General features: G+C 46.9%; 1 protein-coding gene across 1 annotated transcript in view; it reads right to left on the bottom strand.

Annotated features, from left to right (window-relative positions):
• Positions 1 to 1,945: 1,945 nt before the first annotated feature.
• The window catches only part of E2F7 (E2F transcription factor 7), a 66,496-nt gene continuing 43,783 nt past the window's right edge, over positions 1,946 to 24,658 (bottom strand). Inside the window, exon 13 of the mRNA XM_085653007.1 lies at positions 1,946 to 6,354. Coding sequence (XP_085509133.1) covers positions 6,184 to 6,354 — 171 coding nt within the window. The 3' untranslated portion in view covers positions 1,946 to 6,183. The remainder of the gene's footprint in view (positions 6,355 to 24,658) is intronic.

Here is a 24,658-nt window from a genome sequence, read left to right as displayed (position 1 = left end):
GAATCTGAAGATGGCTACCACACACAGGAACTTCCAGAATGCCGTCTGATATCACACAAGGAATAGACCTAGCACCAAATGGTGATCGATGCCCCACAAAAAAAATGAGATTATTCAGGGCCCAACCACTAGATGGGGAATGATGCACAGCTGGTGAATCCAGAAAAGGATTCATGCTGCAAAAGTCTGGATTACCAGGTGCCTAACTATGATTCTGACCTATTTGCCGGCTAACAGGGAAGCCTGAACATTGTTTCGACCTGGTAGTCACCAAGGTATCTGTGAGGGCATTATTTAAAGGAAGTAATGACGCTGACACTGCTGGCCCAGGCTGTATAATTTCCAACAAAATTATGTTTTAGACCAGGGGTCTCCAACCTTTTCTGTAATAAGAGCTACTTATGTTCAATGAAAATCAGCCCAAGTTGCTAACATTACTAGTGTTGTAACAGTGACCACACCAGACAAGATTACATTAGCAGCCATCATATACAAGATTACTGGCCATGAACACCTCAGTGCATCAGGCACTGTTGCCAACAGCGATGTTAAAAAGCCTTTATGTGGAATGTCTCTACGTGAGAAACAAAACAGTCATAGCAGCAATGCTCCTAACATCCAGGTAATCATATTACTAATAAGTCTCCCCAATGCAGTATAATTTATCACTGGAATATCAGCTTAGAATACATGTTGGAAATTCATTTTCTTTTTTTATTTGGTATACATATTTTATTTCAGCAAAGCAAAAGCTTCTCTGAGACAGAGCTTGATTTGCCACATACGCAACCAATGAAAGAAAGTGTCCCGTTTGCAGTGGTGGTTAGGAGGGAAGTCAAGCTACTAGAATTACAGTTGTCCACCAATGAGTTTAAAACAGGTTTATCCAGGGAGTAGCTTGCAAACCACTGGTAGCTGGAGAGATTCAGCCAGTTAGCATTGGAACATCCTCTGGCACTGGTGTAATTGGCACAGACATTGGGTAAGCGGGAACCAGCGTGGATCATGGGGCAGGAGTGGGAATCTATACTAGAGTTCATACAGGCCCAATAACAAATCCCATGTTGCCTAAGAGACCAGTTGAGGTAACCCGATTAGAGGCCCCTGCAGTTCCAGAGTACCCAAAGATAGGCCAGAGAGAGCAGAAAATGTGAATTTGCAGCATGGCCCCTTTGAAGGGGTCAATCTGCTCTGGGTCATCTACAAGTCTAGAAAAAAACTGAGCACGGTGAGGCCAACTGAGGAATTAGACAGTGACCTCAATGGCGAGCAACTTGCATCTTAATGCCTTCACCACTTCTCTCTGAAGTTAGACTGGAGCCAGTCCCACTTTGCTTACTTATGTTTGTGGTAAGACTTGTACTTATTGGAGTACTTTGAGTGGGAGTTGTGTTTGTGACATACAAATTCTCCTTCTGAACTCTTATTGCCTTCGAGTACATTTTGCACAATTGTACTATGACTTTGAGCTGTGCTCAGAGCCCAGGCACTAAAGGCACACCTTATGAGGGTCATGAGGAACTGACATCTGCTTGCTGCAGTCGCAGCGCGGCTTGAATCCGGTTGTTTTTGTGGGTAACATCCTTCTGTAGCACAATGTCAAAAAAGTCTGAAGGGTCATTTGAAGAATGACCAATGTGGATACTTAACTCTGGATTCATGTTAGGAGGTGGGGAAGTAAGTCACTAATGTCACACGCAGGTGGTGCTTATATGTGGTTGCACTGTCAGGGTGATTTGGAGCCAACGCAAAGCTAAACAATGCCACCTAAGAGCACACAGAAGCGCTACTACAAAATTCTCCCAGATCCAGTCTAGCACCTTGGGAATATTCTAAGGCAGGGAATCTGCATTTAGATGTGTGCATCAGAATATCCTGCTTTCCAATGAATAGTACAATTTAAATAAAAGAAAGAGAACACACTTGTTAATTTGTATGTTTTATCTTTATTCCTATTTTGTAGTTTCCAATGTCCATAAGGAAAAACAAAGAGTGTGCTTGTAATTAAGTTACATGTAAATAGCTATAAAAACATAGCTAAGTAAAAAAAGGTAGTTATACCTAAACAGTATATACTTACAAGCAGCAATAAAATTAATATCTATATAAAACTAGCAGTGCAATGATACAAAATTAAGCAGCTTTATATCACAAAATACAGCTTTTAAATACAGAATAGCACCATCTGTTAAGATGACATTTAGAAATGTAAACGTGATAAGTAGATTCAAGTATATATGCAATACACCCTTACCCAGACCAAAAAAAATAAAAATACTTGTACCAGAACACTAGGTTTTACAAACCCTGCACAACATAGTACATAACTGGGCACTTTTCAGTGCAAAATAAAAGCTTGTGTTATCCTTGTATTATCATTGGCAATCACATTCGTCAACATTTTAGATTGCTACATCTTCAATTTATTTACAATTTATATAAGTCAACTTCCCCTGCAAAAGTCACAAACACAGGGAAATTAAATTACCTTAATTGTGGAATTTGTAGTGCAAGCATTCACTGTGTTTTTCTGCTGCATTCTCCCAAAACCTTGCTCTTATAAAAATATTGAAATATGGATGACAGAAAAAACTATAAACTTGATTAAATTAACTAGTTCACTACTAAAAATATAATTTTTTAAAGCAACAGTTTACCCGGACAGTTCTTTTCTTGAATACTCTAGGCAACTGTGCGCCTTTATAAGAGTTTCAATTATGCCTTACAAATTGAAGGCAGTCTTCACCAAGTGTTAGCTCATTCTGTGGGCTGCAAGGATTTAATGAGCTTTATCACTTGACTCAAATCCGAACAAGGAAGCTCGAGGGAGTTTTTATAACACCATTCGTGGCTCACCTTTTATTAATGTGAGATGCTAGGTTTTTAATTAAGGTACAGAGTTAGCCAGCAAAGATTTAGCAACTAGAGTAGTTTACTTCTTTGTGGTTTGCCATTCTAAGCACAATTGTTAACTGGGCCAATCCGACCCACGAGTTGGACCCTGAAGGTCCACTAAGAAAAGGGGAATTATTGATTTCGCTGTGGTAATGCCAAATAAGATTTGTTTAGTAATTAACTTTTTTCCCTTAGACTTTCACATGTGGATAGTGGTTGTTGTGAGCAGCCGAAATCTATGTTTGGAAGTAAAGAGAACCAGTGTTCCTGCACATCTCTTAATTCTTAGGGATCCTTTGTTGCTTGTACCCTCTGCATTAGAATTAAGAGGCCACCTGAAATAAGGGCTGTAGGGCCAGATGTACAACCGTTTTTTGCGGCCGCAAAAACACAGTGGTAGTATGTACATATGCTATTTTGTGAGTCACTGACTTGCAAAATAGAATTTGCGACTCGCTATTAGGAAGGGGTGTGCCAAGGGAGTCCCTTCCTAATAGCGAGTCAAAATGGCATGCACCATTGTTTTGCAACTGCATTTGCGGTCTCAAATCACTTACAGTTTACCACCTTCTTTTAAGTAGGTGGTAAACCACTCGCAAACAAGAAGGGGTCCCCAGGGGACCCATTCCCCTTTGACGGTGTGTGTAAAAAAAAATTTTAAGAGCAGGCAGTGGTCCCAGGGACAACTGCCTGCCCTTAAAAAATGAAACTGAAAAGTTTCATTTTTCTTTTTTAAATGCATCCCGTTTTCTTTTAAGGAAATTGGGCTACGATAAAAAAAACTTTTTAAAAATTTGCTTTATATGAAAAGCAGTCAAAGACATGGAGGTCTGCTGACCCCAGCAGGCCCCTATCCCTGAGAGTGCTAGCCATTCCCAATGGGGTCGCAAGCGCTTGCCTCATGAATATTAAGGAGGCAAGCAATTTGCAACCCTATTGGGAATCGCAAATAGTGTCTGAGACACTGTTGTACCATCACTTTTGTGAGTCGCAAATTGCGAGCCGCAATTTGCGACTCGCAAAGTGAATGGTCGTACATCTGGTCCATAGTCTGCTATAGTTGCTCTACTAACTTGAAGTAGACTGATAATATCAAGGTCTGCTTTCTCTTATAAACAGAGTGACCCCTGAAACCTCCGTGCTGGGGGTTAGCAGAGGTAGATATTGGCTCACGTAATCTGTAAAATAGCACCCACATCAATAATGAACCAATCTGTGTTTGCACAAAAATACTGCAGAAGTAACTGTAGGAAAACCTTTCATACATAGAAGGAAACCATGGTGTTACAGTACAAAATATCACATTTCTTATTCTACAGAAACGCAAAAATGTATACTGTAACAGCTGGTGAACATAAATCACACATTGCAGCTCAAATTTGTTTCCAAATATTCCTACTGCGAGCTTTATGTTGATGGACGAAGCCATCAAAGTTCCTGAAATGGGGGTTCTTAAATGCCCAGCTTATTCTTCAGATTTTTTTTCATCCAATGCAAAAACCAATCTTACTATTCTTGCTTAAAGTTAATGATTAATCCCAGACATGAAATGTGCTCTTACAGAGTACACAGCCACAGGTGAAAGATCAATGCTTTCACGTGGGCCGTAAAAAAAATCCAAGAATTTTCTTTCAGCAATAACGGCTTTAATGGATATGTTATTAGTGAACTGTAAAACTCAGGCATCAACCAGCACAGTAGCAGGAGCCAGAAATATCTGTGTCTGCTACTGGTGGATCCATTTTTTTAATTGTAGATCGTGGGACCTGTACGTGCAAAAAATATTACTTATTCTACTGATTTAATGAAGTTTTGCAAGTGCACAAAACATGTTTACTGATGCACGATGTACTATCTAGAATGAGCATTTACAAGAACAGAGGGCAGGAGTTGGCATGGGACGGCCCAATGACCATGCTTTCCTTTTACTGAGATATGTGCTACCAGTGTACGTCACACATCCTTGCTTCCTGCAATTGTTTTGCAGCTCCTGCCAGCATTCATGTATGCTAGTGATACACTCAATGACCTGTGACGACAGTAGACGGTGACTGTTCTCAAAGCTCAAGACCAGTAATAATTCAGGCACATTGGCATTTTGTGTTATCTGCACTAATAATAACTAAACCGTACATTCCGCACTAATTTTGGCAACTGTAAACCACAAAACATAGAGACATGAATGACTCTCCACTTCACCTATCAGTGATAAGTGTACATAGATTGCCAAATTAACGTACAGACAGAGCCTATAGCAGGAATTTCACAAATAACATCCCCGGAAAAAGCGAGAAGGCATTATGTTTTGTTTGGCAGCTACTTGGTAGCTAAATAGTATATTTTAAACCTGGTACAAATGTTATTTACTTGTATATACAAGACATTTTGATGTGCTGCTTTAGGTCTGCATGAGACCTTCATTAAATACAAGACATTTTGTAATTAGAACAATTGGGTAGGCTCTAATGCATTTCACTCATCAACACTGGTATTCACAAACTTATATTTCACAGTTATTTAGGTCTAACAGTTCCTTTTCCCACACACAATCATCAGAGGACTGTAGACTTTGGGAAGTAAGTGCAGGGCAAACATTAAAAGTGAGTACATTCAAGTGGAGCAATAACCTGAAAAACACATCCGCTTCCAGGCTGTAAACTCTAGTAACAAAACTGCAGCTTTTCTTCACAGATACTGCAGATGCACTACACCGTGCACTAAAACAGTGCTGCACTGTATCAATGTTTTGCCAAAGGACTGAGCAAACAGTCCAGAATGATTTCAAGTATAAATAGACAAGGCACCAGAACAGGATTTGATGTCAAACATTAGCTGAGGAAAGAGTACAGGTCCTGGTATGGGAAGTTGGTGCACGGATGCACAACATGACCCACATGGGCAGAATTACAAAGGATTCCACATGAAGTTGACCAAAAAAGCTACATTTGGTTAAGAGCTCCGTCACTTTCAAAATTATGGTACCCGAATCGCCAATTCAGTTAGACTCACAGTACTAAAATGTTTTTTTTTAATAAAAAGAAAGCATTTGATACTTTTATAGGTGCACCGTTCAACTTTTGGAAAAATGTAATAATTTTACTATTAACAAAGCGCACTTTCAGCGGTTGGAAGATACACAGAGGATGGAGTCATTGAAGCACGACGGCTGGGTAATGTGCACAGCGTGGTATTCAGGTGTGTGGAGTTCCATTCTTGACAGACTGATCATTTAGTAGAAGTAACCTTGTGAGCTCCAGTGACACCTCTTGGGATGGTCAACTCACTCTCTCACTCAGTGCCACCACTTGAAATCTGCAGCCTCCTCTGAGCAGAGCTGCTGGTTCTCAGTGATCCTTCACTTCTTCGCCAAGTGATTGGGTTTCCAAGGCTTCCTGGGGTTTTGAAAAAGGTCTCATGTTGTGTCCGGTGAATATTCTTGGGAGTTTGTGGAGTTGACGACTGTAGAGAAAGATATAAAAAAAATCATTATTTTTCTTCACACCAGGAAAGATGAACTTAACACAGTTTTCATCATTTTGTAGTCAACAGACTACTCCAATGAACAGCAGTTTATTTAGTATCCTGCACAAAGTGTATTACTTGTATACTTTAGAAACTAGTTGATAATGTAAAACAATAAAACCAACATTTGCACAGAAAACTGGTAAAACAGCTCCTTAATAAATACTAACATAAAAATGCCAAAAATAAAGACAAGGCACTTCAAGATCGTCAACACATCCGTGAGCTGAAAAGCTATAAGGCATCTTTACGTAGGAAGGAACGCCTCTTGACAGTTGCTTTAAAACTGGGTTGGCGGGACTAAATCCTAAGGTAAAGAAGAAGAGTTCTCCTATGGAAGGACATAAGGAGGAAAAAACACAACGTGGAAGTGGTACAAGTGTCCTTGTGGTGGTCAAATACTGTTAGGTTTGAGGGCAGAATCGGTGGCACAGAAGGGAAAAGTATGGGCATCTCTGGAGAGGTGTCAGGTTTGGAGTGATTTGAAAGCAAGCAGGGTACATTTGTACAGGTATATTTATCATTCTGCCTATCAAATACTGAGAAAATTCAAGTGCATTGAATCTTTATTGCCTCTTTCTATCTTGGTTGGATCATGCTTTTGCACACGCACAAAATGCAATTCCAAATGTCATCAGTAAGGTAGACAGCTGTGCAAGTTGCAGGGTTCATTGGAGAATGCAAAGAGGCTGATTCGAATAAGGACCCAAGTGGTAAAGATCGCCCTCAAAGATCGGGGGCACTGGAAAACGTGGTGGTGAAGGGGCCCTTTCACCACCATCCATTGTCAGCTCGTGCAGAGAAAGAATATGGTGACCTTTTGCATCTTAGGCAGTGCAGAATAGTAACTGCCAGTTTATGGCTACGTGCTTGCTCAAAGACAAAAAAAAGAGTTCCAATAGGGATAAAAAAAATATTACACCACAGGGTACCATGATTTGGTCTTTCCCAAATCATACATTTAAAATTAGTGACAACAGAACAAATTGCAGAAGAGCCTGTTATGACTGATGAAGCACGCATCACTCTGGCAAGGGCAGAGGAGACTTACAACATTTTGAATTCATTAAGTCAAAAGTTGTATTAGAGTTTCCCTCGTGACGTCTAGCCTTTTAGAAACCATGTGCATTTTACAAACATGGGAAAGTCATTGTAGGAAGCTGGCTCTTGGTGTATCAAAAATCTGATAAATCATGTAGAGTCCAGGAGTTCTCTTATGAGTGGACAGGGGCTTACAATGGCAATCCCAAAGTGATCTGTTAGGGGGTAGTCAATCAATCAATCAATCAAGACATTTATAGAGCGCACTACCTACCCGTAGGGTCTCAAGGCGCTGGGGGGGGGGGGGGGGGGGGGTTTGCCGCTACTGCTCGAACAGCCAGGTCTTGAGCTTCTTCCTGAAGGAGGGGTGGTCTTGGGTCAGGCGCAGGTCGGCCGGGAGGGAGTTCCAGGTCTTGGCGGCCAGGTAGGAGAAGGACCTTCCTCCTGTAGTGGCTCTGCGGATGCGTGGGACGGCGGCGAGGGCGTGGCTGGCAGAACGGAGGTGGCGTTTGGGAGCGTAGAAGTTGATGCGGTTGTTGAGGTAGCTCGGGCCTTGATCGTGGAGAGCTTTGTGTGCGTGGGTAAGGAGGCGGAAGGTGATTCTCTTGTTGACCGGGAGCCAGTGCAGGTCTCTTAGGTGTCCGGAGATGTGGCTGTGTCGTGGGATGTCGAGGATGAGTCTGGCTGAGGCGTTCTGGATGCGCTGGAGTCTCTTCTGGATCTTGGCGGTGGTTCCGGCGTAGAGTGCGCTGCCGTAGTCCAGTCGGCTGGTGACGAGGGCCTGGGTGACGGTCTTCCTGGTCTCTGCGGGGATCCACCAGAAGATCTTCCGAAGCATGCGCAGGATGTTGAAGCACGACGAGGAGACGGCGTTGACTTGCCTGGTCATGGAGAGGGAGGAGTCCAGGATGAAACCCAGGTTGCGTGCGTGGTCCGTCGGTTTGGGTGCGGTGCCTAGGGCGGGGGGCCACCAGGAGTCGTCCCAGGCGGAGGGCGAGGAGCCCAGGATGAGGACCTCCGTCTTATCTGAGTTCAGTTTCAGGCGGCTCGTCGTCATCCACTCGGCTACCTCTCTCATCCCTTCGAGCAGGTTGGCTCTGGCGGCGGCGGGGTCGTTAGTCAGGGAGAGGATCAGCTGGGTGTCGTCGGCGTAGGAGATTATGTTGAGGTTGTGTTGGCGTGCGATGGCCGCGAGGGGGCTCATGTAGACGTTGAAGAGAGTAGGGCTCAGCGAGGATCCTTGAGGGACGCCGCAGATGACTTCTGTGGCCTCTGACTTGTACGGTGGTAGGCGGACTCTTTGTGTTCTTCCGTCGAGGAAGGAGACGATCCATCCCAGTGCCTTCTCCTGGATTCCGACGTTGCTGAGGCGCTGCACTAGGGTGCGGTGGCAGACCGTGTCGAAGGCCGCGGAGAGGTCTAGGAGGATGAGGGCCGCTGTTTCTCCGTTGTCCATCAGGGCTCGGATGTCGTCAGTGGCGGCGATGAGGGCGGTCTCGGTGCTGTGGTTGGCACGGAATCCCGACTGCGATGGGTCGAGGGATCCGTTCGTCTCGAGGAAGGCGGCCAGCTGTTTGTTGACGGTCTTTTCGATGACTTTGGCTGGAAACGGGAGTAGAGAGATGGGGCGGTAATTCTTGAGTTCGGTGGGGTCTGCTGTAGGTTTCTTGAGTAGAGCGCTGAGTTCGGCGTGCTTCCAGCTCTCGGGGAAGGTGGCGGTGTCGAATGAGGTGTTGATGATGTCCCGCAGGTGGGGTGCGATGACAGCGTCGGCTTTGTTGAAGACGTGGTGAGGGCAGGGGTCGGTCGGAGATCCGGAGTGGACGGAGTTCATCATGTGGACGGTGTCTTCGGTGTTGACCGGGGTCCAGGCGCGGAGGGTGGTGGTGGGTGGCGTTGCTGTGGTCGTGGCGTGCGTCGGTTGAGTGCTGAAGCTGTTGTGTATGTCTGCGATTTTGTTGTGGAAGTAGGAGGCGAGGGAGTTGCAGAGGTCTTGCGATGGGGTGATGTCGTTGTTTCCGGCGTTGGGGTTGGAGAGCTCTTTCACGATGTTGAAGAGTTCCTTGCAGTTGTGTGCGTTGTTGTCCAGCCGGTCCTTGAATGTAGTTTTCTTGGCGGTGCGGATCAATTGGTGGTGTTTCCGGGTGGCGAGCTTGAGGGTGGTCCTGTTGTCCGGCGTGGGTTCCTTTCTCCAGGCTTTCTCGAGGGCTCGGCAGTTCTTCTTGGAGCTCTTGAGTTCGTCGGTGAACCATGGGGCTCTCTTATTGCCGGGTCTGCTGGGCGGGATCCTCAGAGGGGCGAGTTCGTCTGCGCATTTGCTGATCCACTTCGAGAGGTTGTCGGCGGCCTGGCTGGGGTTCGCTGAGCTGTCCGGAGGGTGCTGGCTCAGGGAAGCGGCGAGCTGGTCGGCTGTGATCTTGTTCCAGCTTCTTCGGGCAACCTGTTGCTGGTGGTGGTGGATCGTCGTTCTACTGAAGGTGAAGTGGATGCATCTGTGGTCCGTCCAGTGGAGTTCTGTGGCGTGGCTGAAGGTGATGTCTTTGCTGGATGAGAAGATGGCGTCGAGTGTGTGTCCGGCGAGGTGGGTGGGTGTGGATACCAGCTGCTTGAGTCCAAGGTTGGCGAGGTTGTCGAGCAGGGTGCTGGTATTGCAGTCGTTGTTGTTCTCCAGGTGGAAGTTGAAGTCCCCTAGGAGGATGTAGTCAGCGGAGGGGAGGGCGTGCGGGCTGACGAAGTCGGCGATGTCCTCGCTGAATTGAGTGCGTGGTCCCGGAGGTCGGTAGATCAAGGTGCCTCTGAGGGTGGTCTTCGGGTCGGTGTGAATCTGGAAATGCAGGTGTTCGGCGGAGGGTGGGGTGTTGTCAGTGCTGGTCGTGATGCGGATGGTGTTCTTGTGGATGATGGCGATGCCTCCTCCCACCTGGTTGGCGTTGCGGTCCCTCCGGGTGATCTTGTAGCCTTCTGGGATGGCGATGGCGATGTCGGGTGCTGAGGAGGCGTTCATCCAGGTCTCCGTGATGAAGGCAACGTCAGGGGCTGTGGCGTCTAGGAGGTTCCAGAGTTCGATGGCGTGTCTGTGGACGGAGCGGGTGTTGAGCAGGATACACTTGAGGTGGTTGCTGCTGGTGTTCGGCTTGGCAGGTGCTGGTGCCGGGCAGGTCCGGATGCAGGTGAACTTGCAGGCGAGGCAGCTGAAGGGTCCGTGGGTGTGCTTCGGAGTGGCTCGGTAGCATCCCTGGGTCCTGCCGGTGTTGAGTGCGATGAGGGTGGCGGCGGTGTACGTCCGGCGGGTCGATCGGGGTCCTCGAGGGCCAGGGGTCCTGGCACTGGGCGCGGACGGGCGTAGACGGGCTTGCCTTTGGCGCGCCTTCGGCGCACAATCGGCGCACCCGCTGCGCGTGACCGCTGCGCGTTCGCACGGTCGCCATATATGGCGAAGTGCGCGGAGCAGCTGGGAGGCGGGAGCGGGGAGGGAACAGAAGGAAAGAAGGGGCGGGGTCGGCGGTGGAGGCGGGAAGCGGGGAGCAGGGAGGGAGACGGAGGGTGGTGACAGGCAGGGAGAGACAGGCAATTCAGCGGGGGAAACAGCAATCAAAACAGTATCAGCACAAAATTACAATTAAGCACAGAGAAAACAAATACGCACAGCAAAAGGACCAGGGGCACAGGGAGAGGAGCGCCGATCACGGACCACGCCGCTCGAAGGAGGGGGCGTGGTCACGAGGCGGCAGTCGGGCAGCGAGGCACAGAGGAAGGAAGGCACACGCAGCAGCTGGTGGCCGTGCGGCGCGGGAGTGTCCCAGAGCTAGGACACACTCACCTGCGTCGCACGGTCGCCATATATGGCCAAGTGCGCGGGTGGGCGGAGCAGCTGGGAGGCGGGAGCGGGGAGGGAACAGAAGGAAAGAAGGGGCGGGGTCGGCGGTGGAGGCGGGGAGCGGGGAGGGAGACGGAGGGTGGTGACAGGCAGGGAGAGACAGGCAATTCAGCGGGGGAAACAGCAATCAAAACAGTATCAGCACAAAATTACAATTAAGCACAGAGAAAACAAATACGCACAGCAAAAGGACCAGGGGCACAGGGAGAGGAGCGCCGATCACGGACCACGCCGCTCGAAGGAGGGGGCGTGGTCACGAGGCGGCAGTCGGGCAGCGAGGCACAGAGGAAGGAAGGCACACGCAGCAGCTGGTGGCCGTGCGGCGCGGGAGTGTCCCAGAGCTAGTGTGGTCGAGCAGTCTTAGGCTTAACGCAGATGAGTGCAAGACATCTGAAAATACACACAACGGTCAATAAATGAGACACGCGACTCAAAAAGAGGATCCACACTAATTTATAAAAATTTATCTTTATATATGTTTAGGCATCAGAAGAAAATTGTTCAGGTGAGTACATTTATAAATATGAATTATTTTAAGTTCAAAACGTCGAAATTTCTGGAGGATGCAATGTTATCCTATGGGAAGAAAAGGCAACGCTGCATTTAGATATATTACAACGACTTACGGGAACCATCTCAAAGGTGTTTAGATGAGTGGTGGGCAAGGTCCAAGGCAGCAGCAGCAGAACTCCACCAGCAGCACTAGGGCGGCCGAGTGCAGAAGTGCAAAACAGGGGTGGGTGGTCAATGTTATTCTATTGAGAAAGGTCATGGTAAAAAGAGGCTGCAGGCATTGAGGGGAGCCTACTGCAGGTGACGTCAGGGAGTCTACGAGGGGTGAAACCACGACGGACTCTGGCTCTGGAAGGCTGGGGGACCTTGATGGCACTATTGGCCCACTTTAAATCATGCTTAGAGCGTCGGGTGCAGTGGTGGCTTCAAGTGTTGGGTTTTGGGAGTTCCGAAGTCCTCAGCGTCCTTTCTTTGCAGTTTCTGCAGGATGAAGGGAACAGTTCTACTGTTCCACAGGAGGTCTTGGTTCTTTATTAAAAGCAGGCAGGCAGTCCTCCCAGGTTGTGGAGGCACAATAGCTGCAAGACGAGTCATCTTTGGTGCATTTTCGATGAGGAATAGCAGACAGCCCAGCAGGACTGGGGCCAAGTCAGTCGATCTCTTCAGTTTTCTGCTTTCGCGGCTGTCAGTGTTCTTCTTGTTCATAGGTTTTCAAGATCTGCCTAGGGCTCCCCTAAATACTCAATTTAGGAGTGTATAGGGCAGTAGCCAATAGGATACTGACCCTAGGGGCCAATACGCCCCCTATATGACCACTTCCTATTGGAAGGGGGCATAACCCTGTCCCAAAATTCCTAAGTATGCCATCACAAAGATGGCTACTAATAAAAAAATTGCGTCCACCTCAGTTTAGCCCATCTTAAGGGTGGTACTAGCCTATGGGTGGCATACCTACCTGACTAGCTAATTTTCCAGCCTGTCCGGGTGCCAAAGGGGCTCTGGACAAGGGGATCAGCTTCCCCTCTATGAGGGGGGAGTCAGATTTGCATTTCAAAGGCGGCAGTTGTTTGAAGCTTGCTGGCCTAGGAAGACTTACCAGCAGGTCATCCTGTGGGAGAGGGTGTTACATCCTTATCCTGGACAGGCTTTCTTTCTGGGCCTCCTGAAATCAGAGGCTCTCACCCTAGGAGGTCAGAACAGTGTCTCGGGATGCAGGCTGGCAGAAACCAGTCAAGAAGCACACTAGAGGCTGGAAGGTTTTATGGGGGTGCCTCTAAGTTGCCCTCAGGGTGCATGTATTGAGGAATCCATCTATGGAATCAGTGTGGGTTCATCAATAAGAGATGTTTGATACCAAACATCCGTATTTAACACCAGTGTCCACGACATGTTTTAAAATTGCTTCCCTGGTCACTTGTACTGGCAGTAACTGACCAGCACAGGGGTGTATTTGCTCACACAGATATGCCCTCACATTTAAAATTCAGCATCTTGCCTCCGGACTGTCAGGCCTGCTGTAGGGGTGACTTACAAATATTACTTGTAGTGCTAGGGGACATGACACACAGGGATGTGTGATGTCGTGTTTTCACTTTTGTCTGCACCAAAACACGGAGCCTACAATAGCAGCCTTGCATGTGCTTGGTGAGGGGTCCCTTAGGGTGGCACAATTCGGGCTGCTGCTCTTAGCGACCTTCTTTAGTACCTCAGGTCCTAGGGACCAGGGGCACCATTTACTAGGGACTTACAGAGGGCGCTAAAGGTTTTGCCAATTGGGGAAACAATTGTACAGTTTTAGGAAAGAGCTCTGGCACTGGAGACCTTTTTTGCAGGAGACCAGTGCACTTCCAGCCGAAATAACATCAGTTACCAGGCACAAAGTGGGGTGATCATGGCAAAAAGGGCTACTTTCTTACAGTCATGGAAAAAGGATCAGATCCTTTCCAAACTAAACACACAAAGTCAAACTTCACACTCAGGTCAGATTCAATCACAAATCACACTGAGCGCTCAGCTTTGGAATGAATTGCATCCAGATCTTAATAACCAACCAATATGACCGCTTCAACAAATAATTTATACCAAACGTGACTTGAATTTCTTAAAAATATTCTGACCTGTTCAAAACAACTTTATCAGGCACAAAGTCTTTGGGTCCTTCTTGACTCAGAAGCAGTATATGTATTTGTCTCCAATTTGAGATTTCATGAGTAGAAACAGTGTGTGGATTCATGAGGTGGTCCAGACTCCCTGGTGCCCAAAAGCTGTAGTTTTGCCAAAATGGCTATGAGCCTTGCACAATGTGCCTGATGAAAGATCACACCTCAAGCTACACTGGCAAATGGCTGCAGGTTATACTAAGTGAGTTATGCCCTTCTGTAGGAAACTGGGTTTTTGTTGCAGTCCCCTCCCCCGCCCCCTTTTTAGCTACTAGATGCTGATTGCCGATTCTGACAGTGCACTGAGGCCTGTTAACCAGATCTCAGTGCCAGTGGTCCTTTTTAAAACAAAGTGATGTCAGAGTGTTTCACAATTGGCTAAGGTCTTTAGCACCCCTGTAAGTCCCTAGTAAATGGCATGGGTACTAAAGAGGATCCCCAAAAGGTGCAGCATATGTGATGCCACCCTAAGAGACCCACACACAAATTTCACACAGACTCTGCATGCGCTATATGGAAGTCAATCCTACAGCAGACCTTGGAGCCCTAAGGCAGGGTGCATCATAGCACATGTGAGGATGTATCTTCATGAGCATATATGCCCCTGCAATATCTAGTTCCATTATAAGATATTACAAGTGAACACGGAAGCCATCTTAAGGTATGTACTGGGTACTGGTCAAATTGACTTTCCAGCTACATTACGGCTTCACTGACACCTATGGTGTTTGGGATCTAACACCTCGTATTAATAAACCCACAATGATTCCAGTGATGGCTTTAATAATACATGAACCATGAGGGTACCTTAGAGGTATCCCGTTAACCCTACTACTCAAGTGTGCTGGCTGACTGGTCCTGTCCAGACTGCCACCACCACAGACCAGTTTCTGAACCCCTAGGAGGTGAAAGCCGCACTCTCAAAGGTCAGAAACAATGCCTGCTCTGGCAGTAGGTGTTTACACCTCCTCCAGCAGGATGGCTAGTAAATTAGCATGTCAAGGCAGGGAACTTCAAAGAGCTCACCGCCTTTGATAGGAGAGCCTTGCTTCCCCCCATACCTGGGAGATGCCACCCCCTTCCCTGAAGCCCATTTGGCACCAGAACAGGCAGAAAATTAGCTATGCAAGGAGGAATGTTATACCTCTGGGCTAGTCAAACCCCTAAAGTGGGCAGTCTGAATTGAACATGAAAGCGAGAATTCCACCATCTTGTGTGTGGTGGAATTAGAAACTCTGGGACAGGGTGATGCCCACTCCCAACAGGAAGTGATCATCTAGGGGGTGTAGGTGGTCTGAAACCAGATAAACAGCTTCGACTACTGGGAACCAAAGAAGAACGACCGAAGAGAGAGAGAGAACTGAAGACCTGCACCAAAGATTGGCACAAAACCCTGCCAGGCAGCTTGAACTTTGACCATCGCTGGGAATGACTTCACCAAACGCTGGACACTTTCCCCAAAATCGTTGGAGGACTGCCCAGCACCTCAACAACTGGGAAATATCTCCCTTGGAGTAGAAGAGCTGCTCCCCTGCATCTGCAGGCACTGCAAAACATCTGCCGGTCCACTGTGTTGCTAGTCATCTGGATCCCCGAAGGAGCTGCTTGAACAGTAGAAAGGTCTTTGTGCTCCAGGAAGTCAGATTTGTCTCCTTGCCATGTTTGGAGACGCCAGGAGCGGCCCAGCACCAATACCCTGGATACAGGAGCAGTTGCAGCATCCAAGGCTTGTTCGTGGTCCAGTCCGGACTCCACTAGCATAAATCAAGACCTACCGTCAAGGAACGTCAGGATCCACCAGGCCAGCACTGAGAGTAGCCCTGCTGCCCTGTTTCCCCCTCTGACTGATCGCAACCGGATGCCTCAAAGCACCCCCGGTGCCAATGTTGTCCTGAGACCCTCAGGAGCTGAGCTCACCCTTGTGTTTAGCCAAACTGGCCCCCAGTCGCCGCCTGCATCCTCTTTCTACATGAACTGAGAGCTGTGAGAGCCTTCAGCAGTTCGACCCCGCTGGACACCGCACAAGAGCCCCAAGTGGACCGACCGTGTCACTGTGTGCCCAAGACGCTCAAGACTTGAACCCCTCGTGGGTTTTACCAGACTGGCCCCCCCAGTCCCCGTTTGCAGCCTCTTCTGACAGGTACCGTTCCTCATTGACTTAAACAGGGTGCCCGATGCCGAAAAGCACCTCTGCACCTGGACGCCCCAGAGCTGACTAAGGTGACCTGTTGGTGCTGCCTTGGACCTTGCCCCAAACTTACCTTAAGTCCAGAGGAACAGTCCTGCAAGTCGTTGCCTAGTGACTGAATGCAGTTTGTTATTCCCCCATAGAATAAGCTTACCCCTTTAAATATACAATACAGTGTTTTTTTCTAAGCTTTGAATAATCACTATCTCGAAAAGTGCTCACTTGATTGCGATGATCTTGGTGTCTAAATTCATATAAAAATCTGTGTTCATTTTATACATTGATGATGGATTTCTTACTTGAGTGTGTCTCACTTACTGACTTTGTGTGTGCAATAAATGCTTAACACAATCCTCTGTCAAGCCTAAACTACTCGCCCACACTACCACAAAAGAGAGCAGTTTTGGATTACTATTCTAACGCCTGTAAATCACTACAGGTCGCCTGGAATCTCTGCACAGTGTACTTCAGTTTGGTGCACTATAAAGAGGGTAAGCTTCCTACACCTTTTTATAAGAGAAGGGAGATATACTGAGCTGCAGCCAATATGTGGACATAACCACATGCTGCACCTATCTGCACTAGAGGACAAAAATACCCTAGCTAAAAGATCGCATGGCTGGATGGTCTTACATACTTACAACAACCTAACACCTCAACCATACTTGAAAGTGGGTTTGAAAACTATTGTAAAGGAAAAATTCCTCAGACTAAGACTGGGGGCAGGCCCTTTTAATCAATTCTTGCCTCCCTGGGAGAAAAAGGACGAAAACGATCAATGCCGGCTATGTAGTAGTGGTACAGAAGACGCAATTCACATTATATGCATTTGTAAAAAGCTAAAAGACATCGGGAGTACCCTACTAAAACCCGTCTTTAAACAACATGGAGCCAGAACATGCAGACAAGCACTAATGTTGTGCTTTAACCCCGCCTGGGTTCAGCTAAATTGTAGGTTAATTAAATTTCTTGATATTACCGCAAAGAGACTAAAAGAAACCCGGATCGAATTGCTGAAAGACCAAGTTTAGATGAAATCCTGACCAAACCACCTTCAGCTATAGTTGCTATAACAACAGCGAACTTTCGCAAAATTGTGTTAATTATTTTATTGATTGTGATAAAAATGTTTTTATTGTACATAGTGATTTTAGTATGAAATGAGTGGAATTTTACCTCTGTATATGCAAAGGTTTTAATTAATCATGCATAATAAATAAACTTAAACTGAACTAAACTACACATGCTGCACCTGACCAGTGTTTGTGCAAGACAGGCAAAAAGGGAGCAATTTGTTTCTGTAGACTTAATTCTGGTTGCACAGATGTGTTTATCCTCTCTCAGAGGATAACAGAAAAGAGCATTTGCCTCCTACCTGATGTTGTGCACTTCAAAAGATAGAGAGTTAAAAAATATATAAATCACAAATAGGCAGCTATTATAGATTTGGTGTCTAGATTTTTGCAGGGAGTAGAATTAAAAAAGGACTCTCTCACAAGTAAACAAAATATGTTAGTTAATTCTTTTACACAGTCAACTTTGATTCCAGTAAAGTCAATCAAAATCAGAGAATTTCATTGTGTGCCAAAATATTTTGACCCAAAAGAAATGTGTTTGGATAGAAAATTTTCACCGATACAAAGTTGTGGGGCGGGAAAAGAAAGAAAATGGAGGGGAAAAGGTTTAGTTATACTAGGTTGCCATGATTTTTCGTGTTACTAGACTAGGAATGTCAGCTAGGCCACTTGTTACCAGTATTAGATATTTGAGGAGTAAGAAAACTAATGGTCAACTGCTCCACAACTTTAATATCTTGATAGTTGCACATGGTCACATGCATTTTATAAGGGCTGAGGTAAAGGAAGAAGTCTATAAGGAGTGGGACAGTGCCCAGAATTCAGAATATAAGGTCACGGAAAACTGAAAAACCTATACAGAATGTATGTCTGAGTCGCATGGAAATAGATAAGATGACAAATGTCAAGAATAGGAGAAAATGTGAAGCAGAGATGCACATGGGCTAGCTCCTCAAGAACAAGGTGCTCAAGTTGTGCATTGTTAGGGGTGCAAGATGCTCAGCCTTCTATCAACATTTTCCTATGAGAAAGCCAGGTGTGTGCCCTTTGCTGGAAGTCTGAGAACAGACATGATGTGGTCAGGATAGGGCCACATGAATTAAAGTGCCTTTCTGAAATATTCTAGGAATCAGAGGGGTCAAAAGGAAGACGAACAGGAACTTCACTCTCCAACTGAGCATGAGGTAAAGTTCTAACTGGAAGGAAAAGTGTCAGTGGCTGGGTGCAACAAAGCCTATAAGATGGAGTTGAGGGTTTCATGATGGATTTCCTACTCATAAAGAGAATGGGGACACCTACTCAGGCCGTTTGCTTTCTGGTTTTAGGCTCCCAGCAATGTAAGAGGCTAGCTCAAGATGATGGCTCGTTTCCACACTGTTGCTTTTAGTTGGCAGAATTGCAAAGAGTGAACACTTCTTGCTGTGCTGGTAGAATAGGGCTGTTTTTCTTGTCCATATCAGCCATCCACATTCTGGGCTCATCCTCTGGAAAGAAGGCTTTTCATACAACCATGAAAACCACTTCCAGGCCACCACATTTATGCAAAGCACTGGCGGAGATTACCTTTTGGTGAACCACAACCTTCCCTCCACCAAAATTCTACACAGGCATTTCACCAAAAAAGGCATGGGCAGGAGTTATCTGGCTCAACGTAATGCATTAGTGCTGTGTGGATCGGGACAGAATTAGACTGTCTTCCCAGCACCTGATCCAAATGCTCTGAAATGTGGAGCAGTAGAGATTGCATGCGGAGTGGAACTTAGCATTGAATAGCCACTGTGATGCAAGATGCATGTTACCTAGTAGAGGTCAATACTTCGGTGAGGCCTTTGGGAAGGCCTTTGCTGATCCGAATAACAGAATGAGCCCAAATAATTGGATCCTCACGTAGGGCATGACTGGGGGCTCAGGATGAGACAGGCCATTGAAGAGTGGGCCCTGCTGCAGATACTGAAGGGCTGCTATTGGGACCAGGATCTTGGTGCTGATTTGTAGGGAGGGTAGACATGTTTAGACCATAGCGCAGCACTCTGTATCTGTACTGTTGGTTTTCCTGTGCATTTCTGCATCACGGGTACATGGAAGCAAATTTCAAGCCCATTGAGTGTAGCTAGCCATTGTTATGTACAGCTGCAAGATCTAGAGCCAACATAAGGATCTTGACTTTTGATGGGGCCCCACTATACGGTATTTTTCCAACATAGATCACATGAACCAGGCCTTAGACAGAGAAGGCAGTCAAAAAATTCTAGAGCGAACAAGGCGCTGTCTGGAAGGACTGGAAAGAGGAGGCTGTAAAATGGAGACTGTGGTTTGGACAGTAATACTTAGATGGTCCTTCACAATTTGCCTGTGGCTTTGCTCAGCTTGTACTTGTGCAGAAACTCAAAAGGAAAGCTCAAATTGGCTATTGCCTTTAGAATAGAAGCCAATTACTTTTTCCTGGGCCTCCCGTTTTAGAATCAAAGAGGTCGGCCATTTCTGTGCATGGATAGTTTGATGTTAGACTTTTGGGGATGCTAATGAAGTCCCAAGATATCAGCAGTTTTGAGCCTGTTTGAGGGCCTTGGTCTTAATAATAACTGCAGTATTTGGTGCAGGAGCTGTGGCTCCCGCAAAAACATTGATATCCTCATTCTCAGGCAGGGTGTCAATCTCTTGATGGCAGTCTTGCAAGGGGATTGGCTAGGATTACATTTTACCTCCGGGAGAGTGGATTCACCTTTGTACTCACCGGATACCAGTGGGGGACTTAAGTCCTGAGATTGGATTGGAGGTATGTGGAACAGGTGTGGACTGGAGTTGTTAGACGTCTCTACAATATTACTGATATACTGCAGTATCCTGAATGTACAAACTAGCAAATGCTGTATTAGAGATCTATGTATTTGAAGCATTATTCTGCAACAGCAGCATATGAGAAAAGCACTATTAGGCATGGACACCTCAAGGTTGTCTTCAGGAAAATGATGCCTAGTCTACTGTGTGACCTCTACAAACAGAGCATCACTGCAATGATAAGCGAACATTTGAGACCTGGAAAGTTGCTCACTAAAGTGCTCCTGATGTTCTTTTACAATATCTCAGTCAACAATAAATATCTGGCAAAACCATATTCCCTTGAGGTTGGAGCTTGAGAAAAACAATATTTTCACAAAGATTCATTGTAATTGTACAAAAGTATTGTCTGAGCAATAATGCATTCTCAAAATTACTTACCAAAATATCCCCACTTTGGAGTTAATAATAAAAATCTAAACCCAATCAGTCAATATGTTCCTAACAATTTTCTGGTATGCAACATTTCAATGGATTACGCTGCTTGCCAAGAACTCTTCTTGAAAGTGAAATAAAAATTGAATATGCTACTTACCAGTATGCATCTGTTCTTGGCATGTAGGGCTGCTGACATTCATATCTGTGCATAGATCGCCGCCTAGTGTTGGGTCCGGATGTTTGCACGTTGTTGTCCTGGAAGAGTCTTCGAAGTATCCTGAGATAGGTGACTCCTCCCCTGGACTACAGTGCGCATGGGCATCCTCTCCATCCTCAGATTGTTTTTCGCCATTGTGGCAGTGATGGAGTAGATACAGAAAGTGATGACCATGCTATACAGTAATTCTGAGAGCTGCAGCTGCTACAGGCGCCGGGGAGGTGGGTGGGCGATATGAATGTCAGCAGCCCTGCATGCCAAGAACAGATGCATACTGGTAAGTAGCATATTCAGTTCGAGGCATGTGGGCTGCTGAATTCATATCTGTGCATAGAATACATAGCAGTACCTCCCATTAGCGGCGGCTACCAGTGCCAGCTGCAGCGGTCTGAAAAAGAGTTTTGAGAACAGCCTGTCCTACAGCTGCCTGCTGTTTTGAGTGTACATCTACACAATAGTGTTTGGTAAATGTATGTATAGTGGACCATGTGGCTGCTCTACATATATCATGTAAGGGAATGTTTCCCAGGAAAGCCATGGAGGCCCCTAACTTACGTGTTGAGTGGGCTTGTGGGGGAATCGTTAATGTGCGTTTAGCCTTTTGATAGCAAATTTGAATACATTTAACGATCCATCTGGCTATACCTGCTTTGGAGATGGCGTTGCCTTTGTGTTGTGGGGAAAAGGCAACGAAAAGTTGTTTTGTCTTCCTAAAGCTTTTGGTTCTGTCTATATAGTACATGAGGGCTCTTTTGACGTCTAGTGTATGGAGCATTCTTTCAGCGACATTTTGTGGATTCTGAAAGAAAACAGGCAGTTCAATCGTTTGATTCATGTGGAACTGCGATATTACTTTAGGCATGAATTTTGGGTTGGTACGTAGTACGACCCTGTTTGCGTGAACCTGTATGAATGGCTCTTGAGTGGTTAGTGCCTGGAGTTCACTAACTCTTCTTAACGAAGTGATTGCTACTAGGAAAGCTACTTTCCAGGTGAGGAATTGAATCTCACATGAGTGGAGAGGTTCGAAGGGTGGGCCCATCAGGCGGGTGAGGACCAAGTTGAGGTTCCACACTGGTGCTGGTGGGTGTCTTGGGGGAATTACTCGTTTAAGTCCCTCCAAGAAGGCTTTGATGGCAGGCACTCTGAATAAAGAGAGGTGCTGCCTGTTTTGGAGATAGGCTGCTATTGCGGTTAAATGGACACGTATTGAGGTGTACGCCAGATTGCATCGGTATAGGTGTAAGAGGTAACAGATGATGTTTTGAATGGATGCACCTAGCGGGTTAATGTCATTGTTATGGCAATAAATGACAAACCTCTTCCATTTGGCTGCATAGCAAGCTCTGGTAGTGGGTCTCCTAGCTTCCTTGATGATCTCCATACAGTCAGGTGGCAGGTTTAGGTAGCCAAACTCTAGGACTTCAGGAGCCAGATCGCCAGGTTCAGCTGTTGCGGATCTGGGTGCTGAATTTCTCCATGGTTCTGCGTCAAATGCGCGGGTTTGATCCGCAGCCTTTGATGCGGCACCACGGAGAGTTCCAGAAAGGTGGTGTACCATGGCTGGCGTGCCAATGTGGGAGCAACCAGGATGAGTGTTAGTGAGTGTTGTCGCAGTTTGCGTGCCACCAGCGGTATCAACGGCGCTGGGGGAAAAGCGTACGCAAATCTGCCGGACCAGTTCATCCATATCGCATTGCCCTGCGACTGTGGATGTGGGAACCTGCGGCAAAGCTTTGGCATTTTGCGTTTTCGCTTGTCGCGAATAGGTCTATCTCTGGATGGCCCCACTTTTGGAAGTACGGTTGGAGTACTGACGAGTGTAGCTCCCACTCGTGCATCTGGTGGCTGTGTCTGCTGAGCAGATCCGCCATCTGGTTGTCCTTGCCGGGGAGGTGTTCCGCCATGAGGAATATGTTCCTCTGAATGGCCCACTTCCACATGCTCTGAGCCAGATGAGACAACTGTGGAGAGTGCGTTCCTCCCTGCTTCTGTATGTAGTACATGACAGTCATGTTGTCCGTCCGGATCAACACGACTTTGTTGCACAAGTGTACCTTGAAGGCTTTCATTGCCAGGAAGATTGCCATCAGTTCTAGAAGGTTGATGTGCATCTTTTTTTGTTGTATTGTCCATAGTCCCTGCACTGTGTAATTGAGTACATGAGCTCCCCATCCCTGGAGAGACGCGTCCGCTGTCAGTATTATTTGTGGAACAGGCTCGTGGAACGGTCGGCCCTTGCAAAGGTTTTGTGGATTCCACCAATGCAGAGAGTTGTATGCCCGACCGCTCACCAACACTAGGTCTTTTAATTGCCCGTGAGCCTGATTCCATTGGCGTGCCAAGCACTCCTGAAGCGGGCGCATATGTAGTCTCGCGTGCGGGACTATGAAAATGCAGGAGGCCATCATGCCTATCAACTGCATGAACACTTGCGCAGGAAGGGAGTGTTGGGGTTTGAACTTTGAGATCAGCATTTGTTTGCTGTTGATCCTCACTAGATTCGGCTGAGCTGTGGCTGTCAGAGTGTCTATGGTCGCAACTAGGTACTGTTGTACGTGTGCGGGTTGGAGATGTGATTTTGGGTAATTTAGTGAGAATCCCAGACTGTGAAGAAGGTGAATGGTGCAGGACATGTGGCTGGCACATTGCTGGGCTGACTTTGCCTGAACAAGCCAGTCGTCCAGGTAAGGGTAGACGTGTATGTGTTGCCTCCGTAGATGTGCGGCCACAGTAGCTAGGCACTTTGTGAAAACTCTGGGTGCTGTTGTCACGCCGAAGGGAAGGACTTTGAATTGGTAGTGCTGCCCCTGGATAGTGAACCTGAGATATTTTCTGTGTGACGGGTGTATGGGTATGTGGAAATACGCATCTTTGAGGTCTAGCGTGGCTAGGAAGTCTCCCTGTCTGAGCAGCGGGAGAACCTGCTGTAGGGTGAGCATGTGGAAATGCTCTGAGAGAATGTAGTGGTTGAGGGGTCTCAGGTCTAGTATAGGTCTGAGTGATCCGTCCTTTTTTGGTATTAAGAAGTACAGAGAGTACACCCCTGTCCCCTGCTGGTGGACGGGCACGACCTCCATTGCGCCTTTTTGCAGCATACTTAGCACTTCCTGCTGTAATAACGCTAAGTGCTCTGAGGACATAGGACGGTGCTTTGGCAGTATTGTGGGTGGAGTGGAGGTTAGTTCGAGGCAGTAACCGTGTTGGATAACATCTTTGACCCACCTGTCCGTGGTGATGGTAGTCCACGTAGACAGGAACCGCTGGAGTCTTCCCCCAACAGGTGTTATGTGGTCGGGGGAAGGGAGAGGACGTCACTGTTTGTTTTTGGGGGAGGACCTGGTATTGCCGTAACCGCGTCCTCTGCCCTTCGTGCTGGAGCCACGATATCCACCTCGGGTGTTTTTATCATAGGTACTTTGTGTGCCCCCTTTATTGTAGGTTTGCTGTGACCCCTGTCCTCTACCTGCTCCTCTATTTCCGGGGCGACGAAAGGAGCCACTACGAAATGTCTGCGTTTGCAGAGCCCCCATTGACTTGGCAGTGTCTGTGTCTTTTTTTATTTTTTCTAGGGTGGTGTCAACCTCTGGTCCGAATAAGTAGTCAGGGTTGACGGGCTGATTGAGGATGTTATTTTGAACCTCAGGTTTGAACCCGGAGATTCGTAACCAGGCGTGTCGTCTTAGCATGACGCTGGTGTTTATTGCTCTCGCAGCTGTGTCGGCGGCATCCAGTGCACACTTAATGGATGCGTTTGTGAGAAGTTGTCCCTCCCTGATGAGGAGCTCCGCTGCCTCTTTGTACTCGTCTGGTAAATGTTGGAGTAGGGTCTCTAACGTGTCATAGTGTGAGCGATCGTAGCGAGCTAGGAGCGCCTGTGTATTGGCAATGCGCCATATGTTTGCCGCCTGGGCTGCGACCCTTTTGCCGGAGGTCTCTAGCACCTTGGACTCT

This window comes from Triturus cristatus, chromosome 4_1 (assembly GCF_964204655.1).
Source record: "Triturus cristatus chromosome 4_1, aTriCri1.1, whole genome shotgun sequence".
Taxonomy (NCBI): domain Eukaryota; kingdom Metazoa; phylum Chordata; class Amphibia; order Caudata; family Salamandridae; genus Triturus; species Triturus cristatus.
Note: the sequence above shows the minus strand (reverse complement) of the source record. Positions and strands in the feature narration are given on the sequence as shown.